The following is a 27,308-nucleotide window of genomic DNA, read 5'->3' on the forward strand; positions in this document are numbered from 1 at the left end:
AATAATCATATTCCTACAGTGGTTTTTCTTTCTCTTTTCTCTTCTCTTTTTTTTTTTTTTTTTCTAAAGATTTTTATCTATTGGAGCGCCTGGGTGGTTCAGTGGGTTAAAGCCTCTGCCTTCAGCTCGGGTCATGATCCCAGGGTCTTGGGATCGAGCCCCACGTCAGGCTCCCTGCTCAGCGGGGAGCCTACTTCCTCCTCTCTCTCTGCCTGCTTCTCTGCCTACTTGTGATTTCTGTCTGTCAAATAAATAAATAAAATCTTAAAAAAAAAAAGATTTTTATCTATTTATTTGAGAGAGAGATAGCAAGAGAGCACAAGCAGGGAAGAGAGGGAGAAGTAGCTTTCCTGAAAGCAGGAATGCCAGCATGGGACTCGATACCAGGACCCTGAGATCATCACCTGAGCCAAAGGCACATACTTACATGGCTGAGCCATCAAGCTTCCCCTAGAGTGGTTATTTTTGACCATCCACCTTATATCTCTCTTTTACCTCTAACCATAACCCATTCATAATCTTATTTCTGTAATATATAATTGACCTATTGTTGACTTTCTCCAATACAAGGTAAAGCCCATGAGGACAAACATCTTTCGTTTCTTGTGTCACTGCATTGCCAGTCCCCTGTAAAGTACATGGCAAATAGTTGGCATTCAGTATAGTACTGCCACAGCAAAATTAATTTTACTTAAATTCAACTATATACATTCAGAAAGCCATTCGGGAAAAATTTTCATTTGGCATTTTAATCAATGAGCCCTTGGCCATGAGGGAAAGGAGGATAGGGAGAGTTTCTTCAGTTCTACGTTTCCCCATGCTGTTCATCAAATAAGTATCACCACAGACAAAAAGGGTTTTAGGTATTAAACTCACTGCTAGGTATACTGTATTTTGTGGATAGATTTCTGAAGGTGGGCTTTGTTTTTTGACCTTGGTCACTAACTTCAGAATCTAACCCATGCGTAAGATGCAATCACTTAGAAAATACTTGTTGAGGGGCGCCTGGGTGGCTCAGTGGGTTGAGCCGCTGCCTTCAGCTCGGGTCATGATCTCGGGGTCCTGGGATCGAGTCCCGCATCGGGGGCTCTCTGCTCAGCAGGGGGCTGGCTTCCCTTCCTCCCTCTCTGCCTGCCTCTCTGCCTACTTGTGATCTCTGTCAAATAAATAAATAAAATCTTAAAAAAAAAATACTTGTTGAACACTGATTGAAAGTTAGTCTTTTGGAAGAGCACTGAAAAAAAGCTGATCTATAGATTTTTGTTTGATACATGTTTGAAATTATAGACACTCACAGAAAAAAACTGGTTATTTTTAATACAATACTGTATTATAATTAAGTTGGTAAGATTTAAGGAGGATAAGAACATTGTAAACTCTCTTGAGGTCTTACTGATCTTAGCATGTATGAGCAACAATGAGTCTTAGACTAGAACAATAAAGACTGCTGCTGTATTATACTGAGCAATATTTACATACGCATTTTATATGGTAAGAAAGGACTTTCACATATAATATCATATTTACTATTTGATACTTAAACAAATTTGGGAAATAGGTGGTTGTTGTGGTGCTGATAAGATTTTTCCATGATCATATAGTTAGCCACCTGGGGTGGAGTTAGCAGATTAAATGCAAGCATTAGTATTTAAACCGTGTACTTTTCGTGTGATTCCATCTAGGAGAATGTGATGCCAAATTTAACAGGAGCACCTGCTCCAGTGAGGGAACCTGTTTTTTCCTGGATTCTTAAGAACTGGAAGTAATTGGGGTGCCCGGGTGGCTGTCAGTTAGAGTGGCTGTTTTCAGCTCAGGTCGTGGTCTCGGGATCCTGGGATCGAGTCCCGCATCCAGCTCCTTGTTCAGTGGGGAGCCTGCATCCCCCTCTCCCGCTAACCCTGGTTGTGTTCTCTCTGTCAAATAAATGGGTAAAATCTTAAAAAAAAAAAAAAAAAAAAAAGTACTGGACGTAATTGCTAGACCCAGAGATACAGCTAACAAAGAAAAAAGTACTTCTCAGTACACATTGAGGGAGCTGAGTGCCTCTTAGTGTGAAGGTAATACCATTTGGGGTATTATAGGATGAATAATTGCCAAAGTCAACACTTCAGATAGAGAAGAATACGCTTTTCAGGAGCTGAGAAAACAAGATCCTCATTCACCAATAGTGATGTGTAAGGGAATGTTATGTTGGTAATAATCCCAACCCTTACTGTCCTTACTGTCTGGCATATAAATGTATCTTTAGAGAAAAGAGATCTTGGGCACCTGGGTGGCTCAGTAGGGTCCTGCAATTGAGCCCCACATTGGGCTCTCTGCTCAGCAGGGAGCCTGCTTCCTCCTCTCTCTCTGCCTACTAGTGATATCTGTCTGCCAAATAAATAAATAAAATCTTAAAAAAAAAAAAAAGATCTTTATCTAATCTTAGGCAATTGACTTTCAGAGTAAAAGATACTCTAAAATTTAAGGATTTATCCTATATAAATTTTATCATGCTGTCTTTTAAATCGATTGTGAAGTAAGAATAACTATATTAAAGATAATCCTGAGAGGCATGGGTGTGTGCGTGAGTGCATATGTGTGTGAGTACATGGAAGAATTAGAACTTTGCAGCTGTGACTATTCCGTAGGTAGGGATAAGGGTGATTATTCCATTTGGAAGTCAAAACCTCCTCCGTCACCCCACCCCAGGCTTTGGTAGTAGCAGTCAACACATTTATCAGCTAGCTGTCTCCTCCAGGCAATAAGTTAATTGATTTTTATATACTGGTACAAAATTATCTTCTGGTGATTACACAAATAATAATCATTGGTGGGAGAGAATATTGAAAACTACAGAAATGGGGATATTTTATCACAATGCCTGACTTTCTTTTTTATGGTATGATTTTCCATACTTCTTTTGAGAGAAACAATAAGATATTTTATGAAAAGAGTAAAAAGTAGTAGTGTAACACTACAATGAAGGTATTCTATTTTATGGAAGAAGACAATGGACACACGAAAAACTTATTGGTAACTGTGTAGTAAATAGTAAAGTGTTCACACTTGTGCCTTATTGTTTTCTTAAGATGACTAATAGAGATGGTGAGGAATTTTCTTTAAAATACTATACTATAAAAAAAATAAGATACTATACTATGGATAGTTAGATCTCCCAATCCCTTGTTGATAATATGTTTCATTAATAATTACATGCTATAGTATATTGTTTTAGAAATTAAATCATGATTCTTACTTTATAAATGAAAAAATGACAAAGTAGAATTTTTACAGATTTCTGGGTTTGAATCCTGGGTCCAATGTGTAATACTTAATCTGACCTTTATGAAGTTAAAGAAACTTTCTATGGCTCAATTTTTTTCATTCACAAAATTATAATAATACTACCTGCTTCATAGGATTCAGGAAATTAATAAAATTAATAATCCATATCATGTACTTCGAATAGAACCAGGCACAAATGTTAATTATAAATACTGAACGTTCATACCATGTCCACTCAAAAGTAATGTGTTTATTGGAATATTCAGAAGAATATTATGATTGGTTTTCTACCATAATTGGGAGAAAGAGGATCATGTGGGTAAATTTCAGTTTGAATGTCAGATTTAAAGATAAATGTTAACTATTATAATTTTTATTACTATTATTATCAACTACCAATAGCTTCCTATAAGAAGTTGTGGCATTCAAAAAAAGCTAAATATTTTCTCTCTGAACAAGATAAAGCAGATACACTCCTATCTTTCCAAATACAAATAAAAGCCACGAAAAACAAAGAGTAATCAGTCCCGGAACTTAAAGAAGGAATCTTAGGAGAGCTGGGCCAGTGAGCAATCTCTGGAGGGCAGAGGGTACTGGGAATGGGGGGTGCGTGGGGAGGCGTGAAGTTCAAAGAACTGAACCCTGGTCAGAGCTGCTTAGACCCATCCTACTTCCAGAGATTTTCCTTTGCCTTGAGCAACAGACTCCACGGAGGAAATGTCATACTCAAGTCAAGGATCATTATCACTGGATCTACCATCAGCCACCCTGAACCTGAAAGAGGTTGTTCAGATCGCAACAGTATCAATTCTCTATTTAATGTCCTCTAAGTACTAAGAATATAACTTCCGTGAGCCAATGTGGAAGTAGAATTCAAACAAACTCTATCTTCCTTCTCATTCAGATTCACTGGGAGGCTACCAGGACAAGATGACCAAGAACCTACTGTAAAAAACTACCGGGTCAAGCTACTTTCTGGAACAATTCTTCTCAACATATGAATTATATACCACAAGGGACCTGCAGGATTGTGCTACATTGTTTCAAATGATAAACGTTGGCTTTTAAACAATGACTTTTATTTGTAAATTATATTATAATTTACAAAGCCTTCATACTTATCCCTAACAATACTGAATAAAAAAATATATTTTACCATTAAGTTTAGAATTTAATTCCAATTAAATCAACCCAATTTCATGTATTACTATAGTAGGCCTGATGCTAGAAATACAATGACGATGACCAGTAAGTCTGAATGAAAAAGTGGCAGGATCCTTGTAAAATTAAATGAGACAATGCATATAAAATAGTTTTTCTTGTGTCCAACACAAGATATGTACTTAATGAATGGGAATGATATTTACCATTAATATTAATAAGTTCTATCTTGCAGGTGTTCTCAGTATACTTTAAATAGTAAAAAATGTTTGGCATTTAAAAGTGTAGAAAAAGCATGTTTATTTAACATGGTCAAAGCAATTTGTTATATGCAAGTTTCATTTTTATTCCCTTGGGTTAAGGGTGGATAAAACTAAGAAATTATGTTCTACCATATAATGTCTGTTAATAAGATAAGTTAGAAAAATACTGCCATAGATTACTAAAAAATAGGCCCAGAGACTCCTCAATAAGAATGCCAGATGTCTTGTTCTTATTTTATTTTAATCGATTTCAAATGTTTTTACATTCCACTCGATAGTGTCATGTGCTAATGTCTCTAATTTGTGATGCTAAATCTTTGGCTACAGCCTATTTTTAATATAGACACACCAGGCAGGACCATCTGTTTATTTTGAACTTTAAAAAATATTTTCAATGTGGATTTGCTGAATGTAATTCAATTTGCACATGAAACTTAATGCCTGGCATTATTCTAGTTCATTGATTATGTGCCAATGGAACCATATTTATATTACTCAGTTTATTATAGCAAATAAAAAAAGACCTAAAAAAATAGATGTAATTTTTCAAATGTGCCCAAATATTTTAGCTTTTTTCCCCCTGAGTATAAATTGTAACTGTTAACAAATTAGCAAATGCATAAATTTGTATTTAGCGTTAGACTTCTAATTAAATGTAAGATCTTACCTAAAGAAAGATTATACAAAATAAATACAAACTGTTTTCACCAGCATTATTACTAGTGGTTTACTACACTGGAAGGTGGAGAGTTATCGGTAACTGTTAAAACTTTTTATACAGCAGAACATCATAAATATCATTCTTAGTAATATAAATGGAGGACAGTCTTCAGAAGAGAATTTTTTTTTTGTGGGTTATTGACAGGAATTTATTTAACTTGAATTACTAGTGATGTTATGAAGGATACCTAGGTTGGGCTCTATAATAGCCAAGGCTGTCACAAAATTATACAGAAAAAGAATGAAGCAAAACAACATCAAAAATAAAACTATAAAGTCTCAACTCAAGGGTATGCCTCAACTGATACATTGGAGTCTCAAATAATGTATATTTCTGCTTAGGATTCTGATTCAGCTCCCAATGCAAATTCCCGCCCAACCACCTTCATGGAGTCAGTCTGCCTGTAATATAGACATAACACTGGGGGGAGGGGTTTTGTATTTGAGTACTTAGGAGGCAAAATAAAGGTCAGGGAGAAAATATAGTTGGTGAGAACACACGACCTTCAGAACTGCAACTCTTAATGAGTCCTGCTAAGAACTCCAATGTGCTTACTTACAAATCTGCTACAAAACTACCAAAAACTAGTTTTTTATATCCCGATTATAATATAAAAAATGGGAAATATGTTTCAAAAGCATGTAACATATTTGCATACAGAAATATATAATCAATCCCATTAAACTAACTAGAAAATGATAAAAAAAACTTGTTTTAATAATGAAAGGTTCAAAAATAATGGTGGTTCTATATGAGGGTTTTTTTTTTAAAGTTCTGATTAATGAGACATATGGCAAGAAAAATTACTATAATGGTGAATGCTGATTCAGGATCTTATTTTTATTAAGTAGTTTACAGTGAGGGCTGTGACTATTTTTCTATTTATAGTGGCAGCTCTGGTTAATTACCTTGTAATGTATTGTGACATTAATGCACCAGTAAACTATTGGAATTTATATCCCTATTCAGTAATAAAATCTGTAAATTGAAGAATGCATATAAAGCTATCAAAGGCATAAATTATGTAACCAAATGCCATGTATGATCACATTAGATTTAAAGAATAGAATCTCTCAAATTTACTCATCAGTGGGTAAGTTCCACAGAATTTATAAACTGCTGCTACTTTGAAATGCAGATTACAAATTTTATTCAAGGCTATTTGGTAAACTGCTACTACATTTTCTATATGGTTACTAAGAGCATGTTGGTCTAGAATTAAAATGCACAGTACTAAAGAAGAAACATGTTATGACAAACAAATGCATCAATGTCATATGTTTTCCCTAAAAAAAGGATAGAAAATAACGAAGTCAAGACAACTGAAAGGAGGGAGAATAGTGACATGTGGATTAAAATCAAAATGATTCTTAAATGATAAAGAATTTGAGGGAGCAAAAAAAAAAAGAGAAAATGTGACAAAAATATGATTTTTTGGAAATATGCTTGCTTAATTGTTTTTCAGAATTGAGTTTTACAACACAATTCCAAAGTGACCAATAATTAGTTCACTATCTCAAATATTCAAAGAATAATCACTGTATATATATATATATATGTATATATGTGTGTGTATGTGTGTATGTTTAAATATATATCAAAGTACCAACTTTTAATCCAAAATATTTCAGATTAGAACAGAATAAAATGGTAAACTATCTGAAGCAATCTGATGTGTTACTATATGTTAGATAGTTAATATTTTCTATTGATAAGTTCCCTGTGCTAATATTGGTAACTATATTGATAACATTTTAAATGTCGTTGTTTTGTATTACTACTTGGATGAATGTCAGAAAACTAAACATGATTTTCCTATTAAAGTACAGGTCTATAAAATGCACAAGGAATTAATGTGTAAAGCAATAATTCCTAAAACATTAACACGCATGGAGACTAGTAGAAATTGGTACAGAAAGAGAAAGTAAGAAAATATATAGAGAGAGACATAGTAATATCTAGACAGATGTTTCATATTGTCAATATGTATATAATTACAAGAGAAAAAGAAAAAGGAAAGCTGAAATGGTTAGCTAATTTTAATTTTTAGGGAGTTCAAAGTATATCGTTCTATATCTCACAAAAAAGCAATAATTGGAGCTAGAATTCCATTTTATTTAAAGAACTTGATGTATTATTTTATAAATTCATATAAAAATGTAACATACATGAGAAATTCTCTCTCTGTTTATAGATAGACATATGTGGAGTTTGTTTATACAATTTGACTGTGTGTAAGTATAAGCAGGAGTATTCAGTATAATTATAAATAGCAAATGAAGATCGAGGGTGACGGTTAAAAGTTGAAAGGAAATACTCAGTGGCTGCAAAATAATGCTATTATTATGCCAACTCTATCCCATTTCCAATATTTGTTTTTAATGAAATATTAAATAGTTTTAAGAAAAAAAAGCAAAAAAAAAATTTTCAATGTTATGGTGATTTGTATAAAGCTGTTCACCTTTATTTAACTGTTCTCTGAATATTTCAGAATTGTGGCACATGAGCTAGTAACTATAACTGTAATTGCATTAATCACAGAGCAATTAAAGAAGAGTTCCAGGTCCATGCATGCAGAGGAACGCTGTGAGAACTAGAAGTTACCAAGACAATCACTCTGAAGGAGAGAGTACTATTGGAAGCCGATATCAGGCAGAGATGACGGCTGGATTCTAGTAATTCATTTTTTACCAAGTGAATACCATCACTATTTTGACCAAGATAATATCATTTTACAGTGGAGCTCTTAATAATGCCTACCTACCTTCTAACTCTTCAGGGTCTTGTTATGGTACATATTTGCCAGGAACTTGGCACTTACTGTTTTAATTATCCTAAAAAAGTTATTGGGGTGACATTATTATCCTTGATTTACAGAGGACAGAGAGAAGCTGCCCAAGGTCATACAGGTCTACCTGGCTTCAAAGTCCAATTTCCTTCCCTGTGGCACAATGGTGAGCCCAAAAGTAGGGAGGACAGCCACGTTGTCTATAGGGCCTACCAGATGCGGGATTCTACTCTGTATTACTCTTAATCCCCACAAAGACACTGTGAAGTTCTAATTTCTGATCTTCTGTGTACTGGTTGGGGAAACTCATGATAAAATAGGTCTGGAACTCCCAAGTTTAAGTTAATTGGCTCTAAATTCCTTTATTATCAGCCAATTTTTGTCTCACTTCATTTTACCCTTTTTCTGACTTGCTATGGTAGTTTGAAATGACCCAATTCCTCTTTTTTCTGTATCCATGGTCCTTTGGATTGTGGTCCCTCAGTCTAGCATTAAGAATCCTTTTCTCCCTTTTTAAGTCTGTGACTTGCTTTGATCAATGAGACATAGCAAACAGGATATAAGCAGAGTCTTGAAAAATATCTGCGCTCTGGGACTTGTCTACCTATTGTCGGGAATCCTGTCACAATAGGAATGAGCCTGTGCTAGAAAGCTGCCTGTGCCTCATGTGACCATCATTGCAGATGACATTCAGGTGGCTACTCAGCATGTGGACTGAGTTTCCTCTCCTGCAAAATCTACCGGCTTGTAAATAAAACATCTAACTTCAGCCAAGTCAGCACACATCCAACTCATCCAACTCTAAAAGTTATAATAAATGTTTTTTGTTATAAGGCACTAACTTTCGAAGTATATTGTTACACTACCCTACTACCAGTGACCTGACAGGACTCTTCTCAAATCAGTCTCTAAATAAATAAATAAAGTCTTTAAAAAAATATTCCTCAGATCCTGCCATTGTAGTGGACATACTTCAAACTTAACTAATTAAACAAATAAAATCTAAAAAAAAAAAAAAAATTCTCAGACCTTGCCATTTTAGTGGACATACTTTATGCTAATTTCCCAGTCATCTTTTACCTAGATTATTGAAACAGCCTCCTTCTGTTAATCTCTCCTCATCTATACTGACATCAGAGATATTTTTTTTCTTATATCAAGAACATAATGTTATAATGAAAATCCTCACTAACTTAGAAAAACATTTTTTTAAAGATTTATTTATTTATTTGAGAGCGGGCGGTGGGGGGAGGGGCAGCACTAGAGGAGGAGAGAAACTTAATCGGACTCCATCTGAGCACCCTGAGATCACAACCTAAGCCAAAACCAAAAGCTGGTCACTTAACCAACTGCACCACCCACGTGCCCCTAGAAAAACAATTTTTAAAAAATTAAAATATTTCATGACCTTTTTTCCCCCCCTAGGGTAAAATACAAACGTCTTTCCATGTGATAGAGAATCCTTCCCAATCTGCCTCATAACCTCTTGTCAGTGCGCACCCAACACTTGCCTGCGCACCCAACACATTTCCTTAAAAGTGTCACAACTTTCACAGATACGTTTTGGTTCATTGTGCTTCCATTTCATGGATTTCCTTGTCATCCCTGCTTCCTTTTCGTCTTGAAAAAGGAGGCTGCAGCCTTCAGAATGTAGGTTGTCACCTCTACTTTGTGTTACTTAGAAACCACTGAATGAGTTCCTACTATGTGCCAGGCATAGACCAGTGGCTGGAGGAGAAAGGGAAATGTGCAGACAGTGTCTCAAAGGTAATACCCGAGGCCAGCACAGGCGCCATTTGGAGAACAGTCACACGTTCCCTCTTCCTCCACAGTGCATAGACAGGGAACTGAAGATAAAGCTGAGCCTTCAAACATTGGTAGAAACCCACCGGAGGGGGAAATAGCATCTATAGAAAACATGCTTATAGAAGACAGACTAATGACTTCTATTGTATCAAGTGATTAATACTACTGGAGGTATTAGAAAATATCCTGCATCACTTAACTCTTCAAAAAAATAACCTTAGAATATTTGGTATTTATAAAAATAAAAAAGAAAATATGTCTATGTTACATCAGCTTTGAACATTAAAATACATTTTGAAAATAATAAGTATTTCTTTAAAAGTGGAAAGACAAATTCTGTAGGTTACGGAAAAAATCAATGTTACTTTTAATTTTTGTTTTGTATGACTAGTTATTTTAAAAGAATCTTTAAACAGATGGCATCAATTTAAGGTAACTTTAATTTATATATTTTTAAAACCAAATGATCATATTAATACTAAAAAGACTTTAAAAATGAAATATAAAATATCACTTCGAAAGGAAATAAATCTGTCAGTATGCCTTAGGTTAAGATAAATTAATTTATTTTTAAAAAGATAGGAGAAGAAGAAAATTATAATTAAAAAGTAATGGTTATGTGCTAATCTCAGAATCTAAGTTGGTTTTCAATTAGTCCTCCACTAGTTGAATCATTATCTATCCCTATTTCTTATTTTGTTGACAAATATTTCTCAGAACAGTATTTCATATTTTAGGTTATAAATAAGATTCCCTCTTTCTGTTATCAGATTCCTTGTACACTATGCCCCCCCCTTTTTGAATAGGAACTGCCTTATAAAATATATATTTATAACTATCTGTAATTAAATTGTCTTCATCAAAAATAATGAATAGGGTTTCTTTTCCTTTAAATAATAAAGATGATCATTGTAATAATAATAATCAACTCACCTCTAACAGGAGGTCTTTCTAGCTCAGAGTCCAGGTGAATGGGTGGAGAGATGTAGGACACCTGTCCATGATGCGCCTGCCCTGTGGACCCAAAAATATATGGTAAGCAGACATTACAGTTATGTCTCTTTACACTTTTTTGTTTGTTTTTAATGATGCAATATTAACTTTCTTCACACTGAATTAATTTTCATTATCTCACGTCGACAAATCTATTCAAACACAGGAACATTATGCATCATCCAAGCATCAAGCAATTAAATCAGTCCTTCTTAAACTATTTTTTTATTATTAAATTACACATTTATTGTGAAATGACACTTTTAAAAATACAGTGAAAATGATTTACAAGAAAGATAAAATGGAAAGAAAAAAGACATAACAACCCAAGTCCACATTTTTTATTGTCAGATTAAACCGAAAAGTAGTCTCTCAATTTGCAGGTTTCTAAACACTTATTCTCAATTGATACACTTATTTCATTGTCCCAGACCAGTAATATGCGGTCTGCAGACTGTCATCAATGTCAAATAACACACAAGTAGCAGTTACTTAGATAACTTTATAACTCTGGTTAATTTTTTTTAGTTTTTAGAATTTATTTCTATTATTTGAATAGAAAGCTACTCCTACCTGCTTAGTGTATTTTATGGAAGAACAATAACTAGTCAGGATATAAAAAGTAGGTAGATGAATTCATTTTCTATTTTCATTTTCTATTCCTTGCAAACCATGCTACCAGTTCATACACTATTTGTAACAGAATTTCTGTTATGAGTTAAGGTGTTGATTTGGAGGCCAAGTCACTGCTTGGAAAAACTGCTAGGTTAAGAACAAACAAAAAAATTTCGTATGTTCAAAGTAACTGTGCTTTATATACTGATGATTCAGTAAGCAATTAGAATTTCGAGACAAGAAGGCATAGTCACAGAGTCAGTTCAAATTTCTAAAGCTACTTTTAAAAACTATTTCTTAAAAAAAGGTTTGGGTAGAAGCAGAGGACTCACCAATTTCTTTCTACAATGGGAATATGCAGTTATATTTTACACATTTACTATAGCAATTTACAGGGTTGTTAATCTCTTTTCCTAAACAAGGAAAGTTAATGATACATAGATTATGATAACAGCTAGAGTAACCTTCCCGTTTCAAGTAATATTCGACTTGTAATAAACTCTGCTGATTCCTCTTATGAGGCACATTTCAAATAATTAATATGGCTCCCTGTTGATAGTAGCTGCTGTTGCTCCCAGCATTTTTCTAGCTAACAGCAGACACAGTGGAGACGTTGTAATATACAGAGCCCCTCATAATGGTAACTATGAATATTGTGCATTCACTGGCCATGTTTCAATGGAACACTAAAAGCACTATTATAAAAGAAGTAAGACAGTGAGTGTGGACTTGTAGCAGTCCATGTGTAATGCAGCTTATTAAAAACTTTAGATTATCTTAATTATGAAAACGCCTAATGTTTATCTATGTTACATACTTGATTGCAAAATCAATTTTTGTTTTCAAGGTCCTGTGTTATTACCCATGAACTGGTTTGAAACGCTACCAACTATGTTAAATGAAAATAAAAATCTTCGACTTTATATTGGTTCAGAATAATCTCGGCATATAAAGTAATATCGAGTTCATGTCTAATCAAAGACCATGACTTTTACCACATATAATAATTAACATGCATTTGTGCATACATGATCTCCAGGGATTGAAAAGTAGGTACTATGCCAATATACTCATATTTTTAAATCAAAGAAACAAGCAGAGGAGACTAACTTGCTCAAGCACATGCAGCTAGTCAATAGCAAGGCCAGGGGCATTTTTACTCCAAATGTGAAGTGTTTTTAAGTATATCAGAATATTTTTCTTTTCTTTTTTTTTTTTTTCAAAGATTTTATTTATTTATTTGACAGAGAGAAATCACAAGTGGATGGAGAGGCAAGCAGAGAGAGAGAGAGAGGGTAGCAGGCTCCCTGTTGAGCAGAGAGCCCGATGCGGGACTCGATCCCAGGACCCTGAGATCATGACCTGAGCCGAAGGCAGCGGCTTAACCCACTGAGCCACCCAGGCACCCCTATATCAGAATATTTTTCTTAAAGAAGATCTCCATATACTAACCCTGGTGGGGGGGGGAAGTATATGGATTTTAGTGATTAAACTCTGACAAGTAATTGCTTGTGGAACTGTCACCCCTACATTTGGCTTAAAGTAAAAAGATCCTTTAAATGTCACATTTGCCTCTGTTCTTGGAATTAATCCCGTAACCTCAAGAGTACTCAGTAGGGATACTTTAGGGAGCATGAGATCACGGTAAGTATGTCCCTAAGGGGGACTGGAGATAATCAAAGAGGCAGCAGAGTGGGATGGGGATATTGACAGTGAAGTCTTGAACTTGATTCATCAAAATGTCCATTCTCCCTCCACTGAGAACTCCGGCAAACTGCACGATGAGGGGTGCCCAGGAGAGCTCCTGTAACAGGAGTTGACAGACTCTCTGCCTTAGAGAATGTCAGAAATGCAGTGTCAGATTTCAATTTGCTGAGATTTCTGATCCACAGGATAAAAACTAGAAATCATGGAGGCTGCTGTTGATTAACTACATTAATCAAATACATTAGAAAAAAAAAAAAGTCAGCTTCACTTGACATCAGTGGTACTCACACATTTGTCTCCACAAAAACACAGAAGATATAATAAAACCTATCCTAATCTGTAGTTAACTAAGGCAATGAATCTCAGGGTGATAACTGTTCTTCATCAGGGAGAGCATTATAGAACATGGAGAGTTATAGTTTGAAGAAAACCCCAGTGACTATCAAATATCCACCCCCCCTCATTAAGAATTACTGCAAGTAATAATAATAACAAGCTGCGGCTAAAACCATAAATAACTTCCATGTATAATTCCTCTAGACATTATGATGTCTAATACGCATCCAAAAATGCGATCAGTTCAAAAAGAGCTTAGGAAGATACAAAGTGTGGCAAATGCATACGTTTTTATTTTATTTTTAAATTTTTATATATTTTTAAAGCTTCATGAGAAAGAGAGTTGGTGGGGGGAGGGGCAGAGAGAGAAGGAGGGAAAGACTCTCCAGCAGACTCCTCGCTGAGCGTGAGGCCTTAAGCAGGGCACTTACCTTATCTCATGACCCTGAGATTGTTACCAGAGCCAAAATACAAGAGACTAAAGCTCAACGGACTGAGCCACCAAACACATACTGTTTTCAAAGATTTGAATAGAATACTTTTAGATACGGAACATACCTGCTCTCTCATTGATCACTTTCTTTACCTTGCTCTCCTGTCTTACACTAGCCTTTCCTGGTCCTTATAACAGAAGTTTTATATACCCAAGTGTGAAATGTGCTGCTCCATTTTTCCTCGAACTTTTCCAAGTTAAAAAGATGCAGATTTGTTTATTTATTTCTCCTGAATTTTATTTTCTTTTTTACTGGATTTTTTTTTAATTTTTTCTTTTCTTTTCTTTTTTTTTTAAGATTTTATTTTTTTATTTGAGAGAGAGAGAGCAAGAAAGAGAACAGAGTGAGAGAGAGAGAAGGTATGAGGTGGGAGGAAGAACAGAGGGAGAAGCAGACTTTTCGCTGAGCAGGGAGCCGGATGTGGGGCTCGATCCCAGGACCCTGGGGTCATGACCAAGCTAAAGGCAGGCACTTAACTGACTGAGCCATCCAGGTGCCAAATGTCATACTGACATTTTGATTAGAATCACATTAATTCTTTAAATTAATTTGGAAGATAAACGTTTAAAATATTTTGTCTTGATTTTTGTTTAAATGGATCTCTATTGTTTGTTGTTAAATAAGTTGGAATAAATTATTTTTTTAAAATAATTTTGGCTATGAGAATATTTCATTATTTATGTATTCTATTTTCCCTATTTAAATGAAATTTTAAAACTCTCTTGTTAACTTTCATTAAACTTTTTTAATGGTTATTGTTGGAATTATTAGTTACTGACTTTATCTCTCTTAGGTCTTTAGAGCTAAATACAATGGCTGATACTAAAGTTTAGTTATTTTCTGTGATTTTTTTTTTTTAAGATTTTATTTATTTATTAGACAGAGAGAGACACAGCAAGAGCAGGAACATAAGCAGGAGGAGTGGGAGAGGGATAAGTGGGCTTCCCCACAGAGCAGGGAGCCTGATGTGGGACTTGATCCTAGGACCCTGGGATCATGACTTGGGCCGAGGGCAGACAGACGCTTAACAACTGAGACACCCAAGCGCCCCTGTGATGTTTATTTCTTATATGAAATATATTCCCAAGTTAAGAGTCATCTATATGCTCTTTTATTTAATTATTTTATGCTGTAGAATTTAAATTTTAAAAATTGTTTTTATAGGACATAAAATTTAGAGCACAGAGTTTCCTGCTGATGTTATTCACCTGTCAATTTACCTTGAGTTCCTACAAAGTATTTACCAGAGGAATAAACAACACTGAATGACAGGTTTCATAAAATAATTAAAGGAGAGAAAGAAAAAAATGCTTCATGGTTTATTGTTAAAGGTTTATTGTTAAGGAATCAAGAAAAACAATGGTAGTTGGGTAGCTTACAAGATTTCATTCATTTTAGTCTAGGGAAAATGACAACATTTGGGTGAAGATGTATTTAACTGATAAATTTATGCAACAAATCTATATTGACATATAATTTGCATACCAAAAAATTCACCCATTTAAAACAGAGTGTTTTCAGTATATTCACAGAGTTGTGCAACCAGCCTCATCATCAATTTGAGACCATTTTCATTGCTATAAAACGAAAGCCCAAGCCCGTCAGTCTCCCTTCATTTCCTCCCAACTCATCCCTGTCTTCGGCAACCACTCATTTACTCTCCATCTCTCTATATCTGCCTATTCTGAACATTTCATATAAATGAATCACACAAATATGTGGTCTTTTGTGATCAGCATTCTTCATTCAATATGGGTTTTCAAGGTTCACCCATGTGGTAGAATAAATCAGCCCTTCATCCCTTTTTGTCGTCAAATAATAATCCATTGTATAGACATTCTACATTTTATTTAATCATTCAGCAGGTCATGGACATTTGGGATCATTTCCACTTCTCCATTATTATGAGTAATACTGTTATGAACCTATGTGCACAAATTTTTGTGTGGATATGTTTGCATTTTTCTTGAATATATATATATATATATATATATATATATATATATATATATATACTGAGGAGTGGAATTGATGGATCATATAGTAAATCTGTATGTAAATTTTTTAAGTCTCATTTCTGAAGGGGCTGTACCCTTCTACTTCTCATTAGTAATGCATGAGGGTTCCAATATCATGCAAACGTTTTTCAGGTTTTTTTTTCTATTTTTTTTTATGTATTTGTTTGTTTATTTGTTTATAGGAGCAGTGTAGTTAAGTCGGAGCTGACTGCACTTAATATTAAGATAATTGTAAAACCTGGGAAGAGACTAATCTCCCCAAGTGGATATAGAAAGATAAAACAGTATTTGAATCAGAAGTTGTATAGTTCACACACATTGTGAAAGTAAGGGAAAAAATGACCCAGCCTCAAAAAAAAAGGGAGCAGCTTACATCTGAACAAAGCTTACATCTGAACAATGTTCAGATGTAACAGTGGAACACTGTTTCACTGAAACACTGAAACATTGTAAAATGAAAATGTGTGGACTATCCAGTGTTAGGTAAGAAAAAGATAAAGAGATTTTAAGGGTGGCAGTCAATAGAATTCTGCACTACAGCAAAAACCCAAAAACTGTTAGGTATTCTGGAAAAGACATTATGAAATGTATTATGTATTATATAATAATTATGTGTTATATGTATTATAAATGTATTATGAAATGAAAATACATTACTTCCCTCTCTTCTTCAACTTTCATCTAATTTCTATTTTATTGAAGAATCCTGCACAGTTTCTATTAAAGGTAAAATACAGGGAAGACTTGACTAGCATTAGATACAAGAACTTTTTTTTTTCTTTCCACTGTCAATACTTTACCTGCACAACAGAGCACAGAAACTTTGGAAACACAGAATTTGGAGGGAGAAAGGCATTTGATAGCATATAGTCCCCAATCCACATTTTAGAATGAGGAAACACATCTTGAGAAATGTGTGACTTTCAAAAGTCAAATCAAGGTGGTAGTTTTCACGTTGGATATCAGGAACAATAAGAAAGGGGATGTTTTACAACTAGCCTGCAGAAAACTAACACATCCTCATTCTCTCTTAACTCTGAAGACTTCTTTTGTAGGTCATAATTTTCAAGGTGTGTGGGACCTAATCTTTCAGGTGTGTTAAGAGGTTAAAAAGCTTGAGAACTATTTATTTATGAAATACATTCATTTTTCCCCCATAAGGCTATGCCTAAAAACTAAAGGCAGTTTGTCTTAACAGATAATATCATGCCCTGGGAACAGAACTGTATGGGTTGATATCTGGAGCCTGCCACTTTCTAACCATACAACCGTTAGTCATATAGCTAATTAGCCAGCAGCCATCAAGTTGTTTAACTTCTATTATGTGCTTCAGTTTCCTCATCTGTATAATGGAGATTATAGTAACACTTATCTCATAGGGGTGTATTGAAGGTTAAATGAACTTATGCATATATAGTTATTAGAACTGTACTTGTTACACAGTAAAGTACTTAGAATTTTTAGTGATTATTATTTTTATTATTGCAAGTTCATTATTTAATTCACTGATTCATCAACCAGTATTAGTTGAGTACCTAATACTCGACAAGTACCTTTCAAGCTACTTGGCATATACCACATGACAAAATAAATAATAATGTGCAATCTTATGTAAGGGGAGACAGGCTGTAAGAAATTAACAAAATCAATAGGTCAATAATATTGCATGTACAAGATGAAAAGGGCAATGGAAATAAATTAAAATAGGCTAAAGGGGATCAGGAGTGGAAGGGCAGGTTGCAATTTTAAACAGGATGATCACAGAAAGCCTCATATCATTTCCATGAATAGCATTTGAAGATTCAAGAGAAGACAAGAGATAATATCTGACTTTGGTAGGAAACTAAAAAGATAAAGTACAGATAAGAGCACAAATCTACTTTTAATAATTAAGAATGAAAGAACTGAATGTGATGTATCAGATGCTTTTTCCTCATGCATTTATTTCACATTTTACACATATTCATAGACATATTAATGCCATTACCAATGACCAATGAGTAAAAGAAGACAGAAATAAAATGAGATAATTGGGAAATGAACACAACTTTCCTCCTAAAGCAAAAACACATTTACTACTATAAAGTCCCCATTGGTTTCTCCAGTTACACCATCTTTCAGTTCAGATTTCTCTCATTTTCTATATAGTGCTGTAAACAAGTTTAATAGTTTATGGCCCTCTAGGCAGATTTCATGCCTTTCTTTTGTTTGTTTGCTTTAAACTTTCAACTGCTGATCTTGATTATTTCCTCTGGAGGTATGACATTTCTCTTCCTTAAAAAACAATAAAATAGATTTCACATTTTTGCTCCTGGGGTTTTAAATAATTTTATCATCTTCCTTTTACAACGTTTAGGATGATAGTAAGTTACATCTCAGGGAAGATTTTCTCATTTTCCTACTTCAATAATGATTTCATGTAGCATGTGGGAACCTATACTAAACTACATTTAAGAATGGCATATGGAATTTTTCTAAGTTTTTCAAATACTCTGAAAGCAGCTAAGCCTCCTTTCTCAGAGGGAAAAAAAAATTAAAGTTTAATTTCTTGTTGAAAATAATCTCAGCTACTGATAAAAAAAAAATCAGAGGTCAATATGTTGTTTGTGCTGTTGGAAAACTGGGTGTGCCTAGCATTATAACATCTTTCTTTTTTGTCTTCAAATCCCAGTCTGGCTATAACCATCTGGCATTTATAAAGTCAGCTTTCAGGTAAAAGATGTAAACACCAATTGAAAGTAATCATCAAAGAAAAGAGCTGTAAAGTTGCCAATTTGATACTTATCTTTTCACTCTGGATTCCTTTTTCCCTTTCATATTACTACTCATACTAATTTTCAGTGAATTTAGTCAAATATGAGGTAGCAAAGAAACACTACATGCTTGACTTATTGAAGATAAGTCATTGATGGAGGCACAAAGGTCACTGATGGCCTTTTCTCCCCTGGATATTACTAGCACACAGAAAATGGAGTAATTTGAAGCAGAAGTCACTTTCCTGTTTGTGTGCATATGTGTGCATTTCATTCGCAAATAATTTTTCAGTATTCACTCCCTTTAGTGGCCAATCTTCACAATACCAAATAAACAAGATAAGATGCTTCCTCCACAAAGAGATTCCAGTTTAGATGCAAGATTAAACAACCACAGTGAAGAATAATATGTATTTTGACAGCGATGAGAAAGAAAAGAATGACAACAGCATCTAACTGAACTAAGGGAAGAAAAGTACCTAGAGAAAACAAGTGATAGTCTAGGAAAAGCCAATGGCAGCGATGGGGAAACAGAAGGAACATGATGTTTATAGGTCATATGACTTAAAGGGATAGGAGATAGGCAACCACAGGTAGAAAGCAGACAAAGAAAAAGATGATTAAAAAATAATAAAAACATTCAGAAATGTACCCCCCGAGGGGCACCTCAGTAGCCCAGTAGTGGACTCCTGGTTTGGGTTTAGTTCATGATCTCAGCCTCATGAGACTGAGTCCTGTGTCGGGCTCTTAGCTCAGTGTGGAGCCTGCTCGAGATTCTCTTTCCCTCTCCCTATTCTCTTCCTACTCACTCTCTCCCGCTCTCCAATAAATAAGTAAATGAAAAGAAAAGAAATGTACTCCCCCAAAAGAATAAATAATTCATGCCTATTACCCAGCTTTAGCAACGGTCAAGTCATGGCCTACCTTGTCTCATCTCTTTCCTTCAGTGTCCTCTAAATCTAAACCCAGAATGTTTTGAAGCAAATTCTAGACAATATAATTTCACTTGTACATTATTGGAGTGTGTATCAATAAAATATAAGGGCTTTAAAAAAACCTGTAATATCATTATGATACCTAAATATTAAGAAGCTATATCATAAAAAAAAATTTAATGTCAAATTCAGAAAAGCAATTGTCTGCAAGAAATCAACAAGTCTTAAAGAAATGAATTCTGTTAGCCTGCAAAACATCCCATTCGTTCTGGTGTGGAAATTGTGTGGGACTGAGGAATGCTTTATACTTAGGATGAATTTCAGGTACTCACAGATATAAAGGGGAATGTATTTTATAAAGCCAGACAAATACACTTCTCTCTTGCCCAAGCATGAAAAAATGATTTGGTAGTTAAATGACAAACAGTGAATTCTAGAGGCACCACTTCAAAAATTATTCCGTGAAGTCTCAAAAACCTATTGCAACAGGCATTACAACCACAAACTAAAAAAAGAAAAAGAAAAAGAAATCAGGGCATTTATCTTCTCTTAATTTCTACTTTTTTATAATCCTCTAAAAATAAACAGGAATGAACACACTAAAAAAAAAGATCATGTTAATAAAAATAGTTATTTTCTAAGAGCCTAATACTAAGAAGCACTATGTGAGGTAAATATTGTTTCCTATTTTTAAAGTGTGAAATCTAAAGCTCAGTAAGGTTAAATGTATTTTCAAAGGTTACACAATAGTATGTGTGGGAATCAGGTTTCAAAGCCGGAGACCATGTTCTTACTCTATAGCTCACTACCTTCACATCCTATAAATATACCAACGGGGGTGGAGAGAGAAGGCAAATATACTATAATTTCTGAAACATCAGAAATTTTTAGTTCCCTATTTTCAGACTACCTAAAATTAAGTGTTTATATTACTAAAGGGCTAAATCATAGAATAGTCAGGATTATAAAATTACTTTTCTCAGACAATGAGTAAAACATTACATTCTACTTAACAGGAGGGACTTAACATTCTACATAACAAATAGCCCTCTCCTGGCTTTTTTTTTTTTTTTTAAATGGATGCCTTTAAAAAGGTTCAGTAAAACAGATCTCTTTGAATCACTGTGATTTCCAAAACCTGGAAAAAATATTTGAAGCAGACTTCAACCCCCTTCCCTCCAAAATACTCAGAACTTTCCTATTCTTCTCTAATTTTTATCACCATTGTACTGAACTCACGTTCACCTATAGTAGAGTAAGAAGAAAATCTTTTACTTTCCAAGCACTTAATATTCAGGTCTACAAAATTAAGGTATGAGTGTTCAGGGTGGGGAGCTGTGACAAGCTAGATTAGAAAAGTCAGATTTTGAGTAATATAGGCAAACCTCATCAGCAGAACTGTGATGTTAGCATGAACTCAGGGATCAATAATTCCAGCTGGTTCATTAATGAAGGACATACAAAAGGCTGTCTGTTCCTAAGCCTGCTTCACTGCCAGAACAATTCTGATTTAACTGAGTATCTGAATTAAAGTCACCTCCTCTATTTGCTTACAACCTGTACTGGGTAGAGGAATGGTCCCCCAAAGATGCCCACTTCCTAAATCTCGGAATCTGCGACCATTATATTATGTGGCAGAAGTGATTTTGCAGATATGATTAAGGTTGAGATGGGAGATTATCCTAGCTAACTGTGTTAGTTCTTGAAAGTGGAAAAGGGAGGCAGAGGATTAAGAGTGATACAATGCAAGAAAGACAGGTCAAGCCATGGAAGACTTAGAAGAGGATGTGAACCAGAACAAAGGAATGATGGTTCTGTCCAGAAGCTTAAGCAGACAAGGATGTTTCCCAGAGTCTATAGAAAGAACTGATTTTAGCCTGGTGAGACCCCTGTTTAAATTTGTTCTAGAAAAATGTTAAGATAATAAATTTTTTAAAGATTCAAAGTTTGTAGTAATTTGTTCCAATGTACAACTTATGAACTGGTATTTAACTCTAAAGAATCCTATTATTCAATGTACTAATTATTTGAATAGATATTATATGTACATGATGCATATCCAACAAAATGGTAGCATCTAACCTACCTAACGACTCCCCATAGGCAAAATCTCTTTACAGCACTTCGTATATGTTTCTGGAGTTATTCTCTACCTTTCTCTCTCTCTCTCTCTCACACACACACACACAATGATCATATATATACTTATTTATTTGAATCGTTGCCTCTGTTAAAGCACACTAATGTTCCGCATTTTTGTCAAGCTTGATCTAAAAGGTATTTTAAAGGTTCAATTGTTTAACTGCAATTTGCTAATGCATATAGAGCCCTACACTGCACGAAGAATGCACCAATGGCATAGAGTACATGATATTTTTTTAATAAGAAATAGAACATTTCATAAGGCAATATAGTAACTTGATGACTGCAACTAAATGACAAGCGTAAAACACAACTGATAATGATGAGATGGCTAATCAGACAAAACAAAAATCAAAGTGATGGAATGGCTTCTTTAGAAATTACCTAACCCAACTGCTGTAATTTACAGAGGAGGAAACAGGCTGCCATAAGATACAGGACACAACTAAAGTCACTCTCTATTCAAGGGCAAAGGTTGATACAGGATAATAGTCACACAACTCAGCTATGGGCTCTGTCCTCTATACTATACTTTTTATCCCTTTTTTTCTTTTTTCTTTTTTAATTAAGACTTTTTTTTTTAACGCTACAGTTTAAAGTTCACAGCAAAATAAGAAGAAGATACGGTGATTTGGCATATATCTCCAGTCTCCCTGTATACATAGCCATCATCAGCAACCCCCTTCAGACTGATGTATTTTTTACACCGATGAACCCACATTGACAGGTCATCATTGCCCAAAGTCCATAGCTTACATTAGAGTTCATTTTTAGTGTTGTACACCCTATGGGTTTGCACGAATGAGTAATGACATATGTCCATCATATGTCATATGTCCATTTAATATGGTCTCTTTCAGAGTATTTTCACTGCCCTAAAAATGCTCTGTGCTACACCCATTCATCCTTCCTCTTCCTCCTTCCTTCATCTTTTTGCTTTTACAATAGTAAAGAGCAAAAGTATAGAAACTTGCTGGGCTCACAAAATGGGGCTAGGAATGCTGCAAATAGGAAAATAAAATTTTATATAAAATAAGTCAATCCATTATTTTGAAATGATCTAGGTCATAGATTTACTGTGAGAATCTTATAAATATCTGTGTGACTGAGACTAGTTATTCAATAAATACTTATTATTTCTTTTCTGTCTCTAAGGAAGACAAAAGTAACCTTGATAACCAAGAAATAAAATCTTGTTGGGTCACTCAGGAAAGGCTGGTGAAGGGATGGGGGATAAGCAGGAGGAAGATGTTGGCACTTGGTAGGACTGAAGTCGTTTGTTATGTTTACTCTCCTAATTCTCTTGTAATATTTAGAAATATGATTCACCATATTACAAAGTGTTACTGAAGAGAGAAAAAAAGATGAGGTGTTTCTGTGGTATTTTGCATATGGTAAAATTCACATGAAAGGGCACAGTCTACGAATTTCTCGAACCTATATTTTTACTTATATTCCATTTACCTATCAAACCATTTCAAAAAAAGATACCAATTATTTTCTCTTTTTCAATATGCAGCCTAGAAATCAAATTCTGGGAAAATAAAAAAAGTGAAATAGGTTTCAGATTCATTTTCTTTGTGATGAAAATGTATATGATGGTTAAAATGTGTGTTCTCCAGAAATTGTATCCTACATGGAAAAAGGTAAATGGCAAACATGTGTGTAAACATATAATTGTATTTATATTCACATACATATGCACAGATGCCTTGGCCACGATCAAACTATTCTAGGATTTCTTAAACTTGTTTTAACATCTGCTATAATTTTATAAGTACGGAAACTGAAACATCCTTTCAGTTTTCTGATCTGCTTTAATTGGAAGAGTCATCTAAATGTACACATTTAGTAAAAACTTTGTAGAGGACAATTCAGGTATAAATTCTATGAGGCGGCCACCTGGGAGGTTCAGACAGTTAAGTCACTGGCTCTTGATTTCAGCTCTGGTCATGATGTCTGGGTCCTGAGATTGAGCCCTGAGTTCAGATCTGCTCTCAGCAGAGACTGCTTGGGATTCTCTCCTTCCCTCTCCCTCCACCCCTCCCCCTGCTCATGCTCTCTTTCTCTCTAAAAATAAATAAATAACTACAATCTTAAAAACAAACAAACAACAACAACAACAACAACAAAAACCTCTATGAGGATTGGAGGCATATGAGGTACAGTTTCTATGTCTTCTCTGTCACCCTGGGACCCACTCAAATGTTTTGGAGATTGTAAGAATCCAGTGTATTCCTGATGAAATGTCACATTAATGATATGAAAGAAATTAAGATGACTATTAAAGTTGCTATACATAAAATCACACACAAAGCAAAGAGTAAATCTCTGGGAAATTTTCTTTCAAAACTGGAGACAAATTCACAGTGCAACCAATTTTGCTTAACTGAGAAATGTTACAAGTTTGATAAATACATTAACTCTCTCAGCCAGTTCATTTATTTATTTATTTTATTTTTAAAAAGATTATTTATTTATTTATTTGAGAGAAAGAGAGAGAGAGAGATCACAAGCAGGCAGAGAGGCAGGCAGAGAGGGGGGAAGCAGGCTCCCTACTGAGCACAGAGCCCGACATGGGGCTTGATCCCAGGACCCTGAGACCATAACCCAAGCTGAAGGTGGAGATTCAACCCACTGAGCCACCCAGGCACCTCAGCCAGTTTGTTTCTAACAGAAAACATTCATGGCAGTTTATGAAAAGGTCTTTGCCAAAGGAGACACATACCAATTCCCCAAATACAGATTTTGGTTCAGGGTATTTACATAAAGTAGATCTTTTAGGAAATACTCTTTTATCAAGCATTTAAAGAAGAGTTGATATCTATTCTACAAAGCATCCACTAATGTACTTTCATTGATTTTATTTTCCCCAATAAAATTATCATGTAGATGGCAATGATGTCATTATAATAAACTGGGAAAAACCTGGATAAACTGACACCATTATTTCAATTATTTATCTGTATTTAAGAGAACTGAAAATAGTTGACGCTATTAAAGGAAAAACTGAATTTCTGTATTCAGGAGGAGGGGTTATGGTGCCTGAAAAGTGATATTAAAATTACTTCAAAGGAAAACTAGCAGGTGAAAATTTGCTTCTAGAACCACTGAAGCAAGCAGCAAGAGAAAAAATATAGACCAGGGTATTTACAACAAAGAAATTTATTCCCTAGAGTACAGAGCTGGGAAGCTGTTCTGCTGTGTTTATGTTTTTAAAGTTCTGCTTCAAAGACTATCCCAGCATGCTAAGAAAAACATAAAATGTTAAATTTTCCTGTCCTCCCTGCTGATAGATCAGAAAACATCAAGGAACACTAACTCAAAAAGAGGAATGGTAACACATGCTAAAGGTGCGTGAAACAAGGCTCATAGGTGGATAGCAACAAAATGGTGACACTTCCTCTGTAGATGCCCCCCCACCCCCCCAACCCCTGGCCGCCCCGCCCCCTGTCCAAGGAAGGGTCCAAGATAGAAAGAGTAGCAGCAGCCTGGATTTGACAGAATAACTGTTTAAATGGAGACATATGATGATACAGATCTCAGATTAAAGCTGCTCACCAAAGGCTACTCTCAAACGATGCCCATCAGGCATTTTTTCTCTTAGTTCCTAAGTCAGTAAAACTTAGAGAAGGCAAATTTATAGGAGGATTAGAATGAGTTGGGGGAAATGGGAGGGGGAGGCAAACCATGAGAGACTGTGGACTCTGAGAAATAAACTGAGGGTTTTGGAGGGAAGGGGGGTAGGGGTTTGGGTGAGCCTGGTGATGGGTATTAAGGAGGGCACGTATTGCATGGAGCACTAGGTGTGGTGCAGAAACAATGAATTTTGGAACACCGAAAAAAAAAATAAAATAAAACATTAAAAAAAAAAAGATACCTGTGAATACCAGTCATAGTAAATTGAATGTGCCTCAACTTACTTCAGAGAAGACTAGAAAAACAAATATATTCATTATAGATTCAGTGTTCAAATTTCTTTATATGTATAATGATATAATGAGGCAAGATAATAAAAGACTTGAGAAGGTTTTTACAAGAATATATGTAAGGTTTGTGAAATTAACTGTTCTAAAGAAAAGAGACAGTGAGACACATAATTTTCCCCAGAATGAGGTCAGAATCTGTCCTTCCTTTTTATCAATCCATGAGATCTGGGAGAAAATCTCTCAAAAGACAGCGCAGCAAGATGTGCTAGCATGGTCATTTAGCTGATTGAGATCAATATGGCCCCAAACACTTGAGTTCAGAAAACTCTATACAAAGTACTGCATGCATATGTTCACAAACATGAGGTAAGAATGACCCAAGCATAATAAGACCAGATTGGCACACAAAGAAATAAAAGGATATGGATATTCTCTTAGGATGATGACAGTAAAATTTACCACCTAATTCTTTTCAATAAACTCAAAAATATATCATTGTATAGAACGAAACTGCCTGTAGTGAAATTTTGACAACTCCCCTCTGTGTGCTAAAACGCTGTCAGCTGAAAAATCTGAACTCTTTGCGAAAATTGTTCATTTTTGACAGATTTATCCAACTTTTATGTTTGCAGTCTTAATCATAGGAATTTGAAAAATTAGAATTTAGCTTTACACTCTAAGAACTGGAAGCTCTATTAGCATAATTTAGAGGTACTAAGCATTTATATTAGAGTTATCTATAAAAGCCAAAAACTTGTGAAAATATTAATTAAGCAAAGTACTGAGTTTGATTGATTTTAAGATGCTGTATATGTATATTTATACACAGACACACAGGCTGTTTGTTTCATTCCTTGGCTCACTGTTAGTAAGTGGATAAGAAGGTTGGTCTTTGTTGGACGGGACAAGGTTTAGCTGAGATAGACACGTTTCGCTAACTGTAATCAAGTCATATATTCCAGGACACATGGGTGTCAGTGGTGGAGCCATGTTATGTAATAGTTAAGGACACAGGTTTTAGGGGCTCCTGGGTGGCTCAGTGGGTTAAAGTCTGTGCCTTCGGCTCAGGTCATGATCCCAGGGTCCTTGGATCGAGCCCCACATCAGACTCTCTGCTCAGCAGGGAGCCTGCTTCCTCCTTTCTCTCTCTCTCTCTGCCTGCCTCTCTGCCTACTTGTGATCTCTGTCTGTCAAATAAATAAATAAAATCTTAAAAAAAAAAAAAAGAATACAGGTTTTAGAGACATAAGACCTGTGTGTCCTCATTGCGGTTGTTAATCGCTTACAGTGACGCCCTTTGTCATGTTCATATAACATTCTCAGTTCCTTCATCTCTAAAAACCAAACAATAACAATCCTATTTCACAGCATTCTGGTAAG

At 35.0% G+C, this 27,308-nt stretch overlaps 1 protein-coding gene across 14 annotated transcripts in view; it reads right to left on the reverse strand.

The window, feature by feature from the left end:
- ADGRL3 (adhesion G protein-coupled receptor L3) overlaps positions 1 to 27,308 on the reverse strand; it is a 793,594-nt gene that overhangs the window by 207,086 nt on the left and 559,200 nt on the right. For all 14 annotated transcript variants that reach the window (XM_044268179.1, XM_044268169.1, XM_044268166.1 and 11 more), the window contains one exon: positions 10,940 to 11,020. In XM_044268179.1, the coding sequence (XP_044124114.1) occupies positions 10,940 to 11,020 (81 nt within the window). The remainder of the gene's footprint in view (positions 1 to 10,939; positions 11,021 to 27,308) is intronic.

This window comes from Neovison vison, chromosome 11, assembly GCF_020171115.1.
Source record: "Neovison vison isolate M4711 chromosome 11, ASM_NN_V1, whole genome shotgun sequence".
Taxonomy (NCBI): Eukaryota; Metazoa; Chordata; class Mammalia; order Carnivora; family Mustelidae; genus Neogale; species Neogale vison.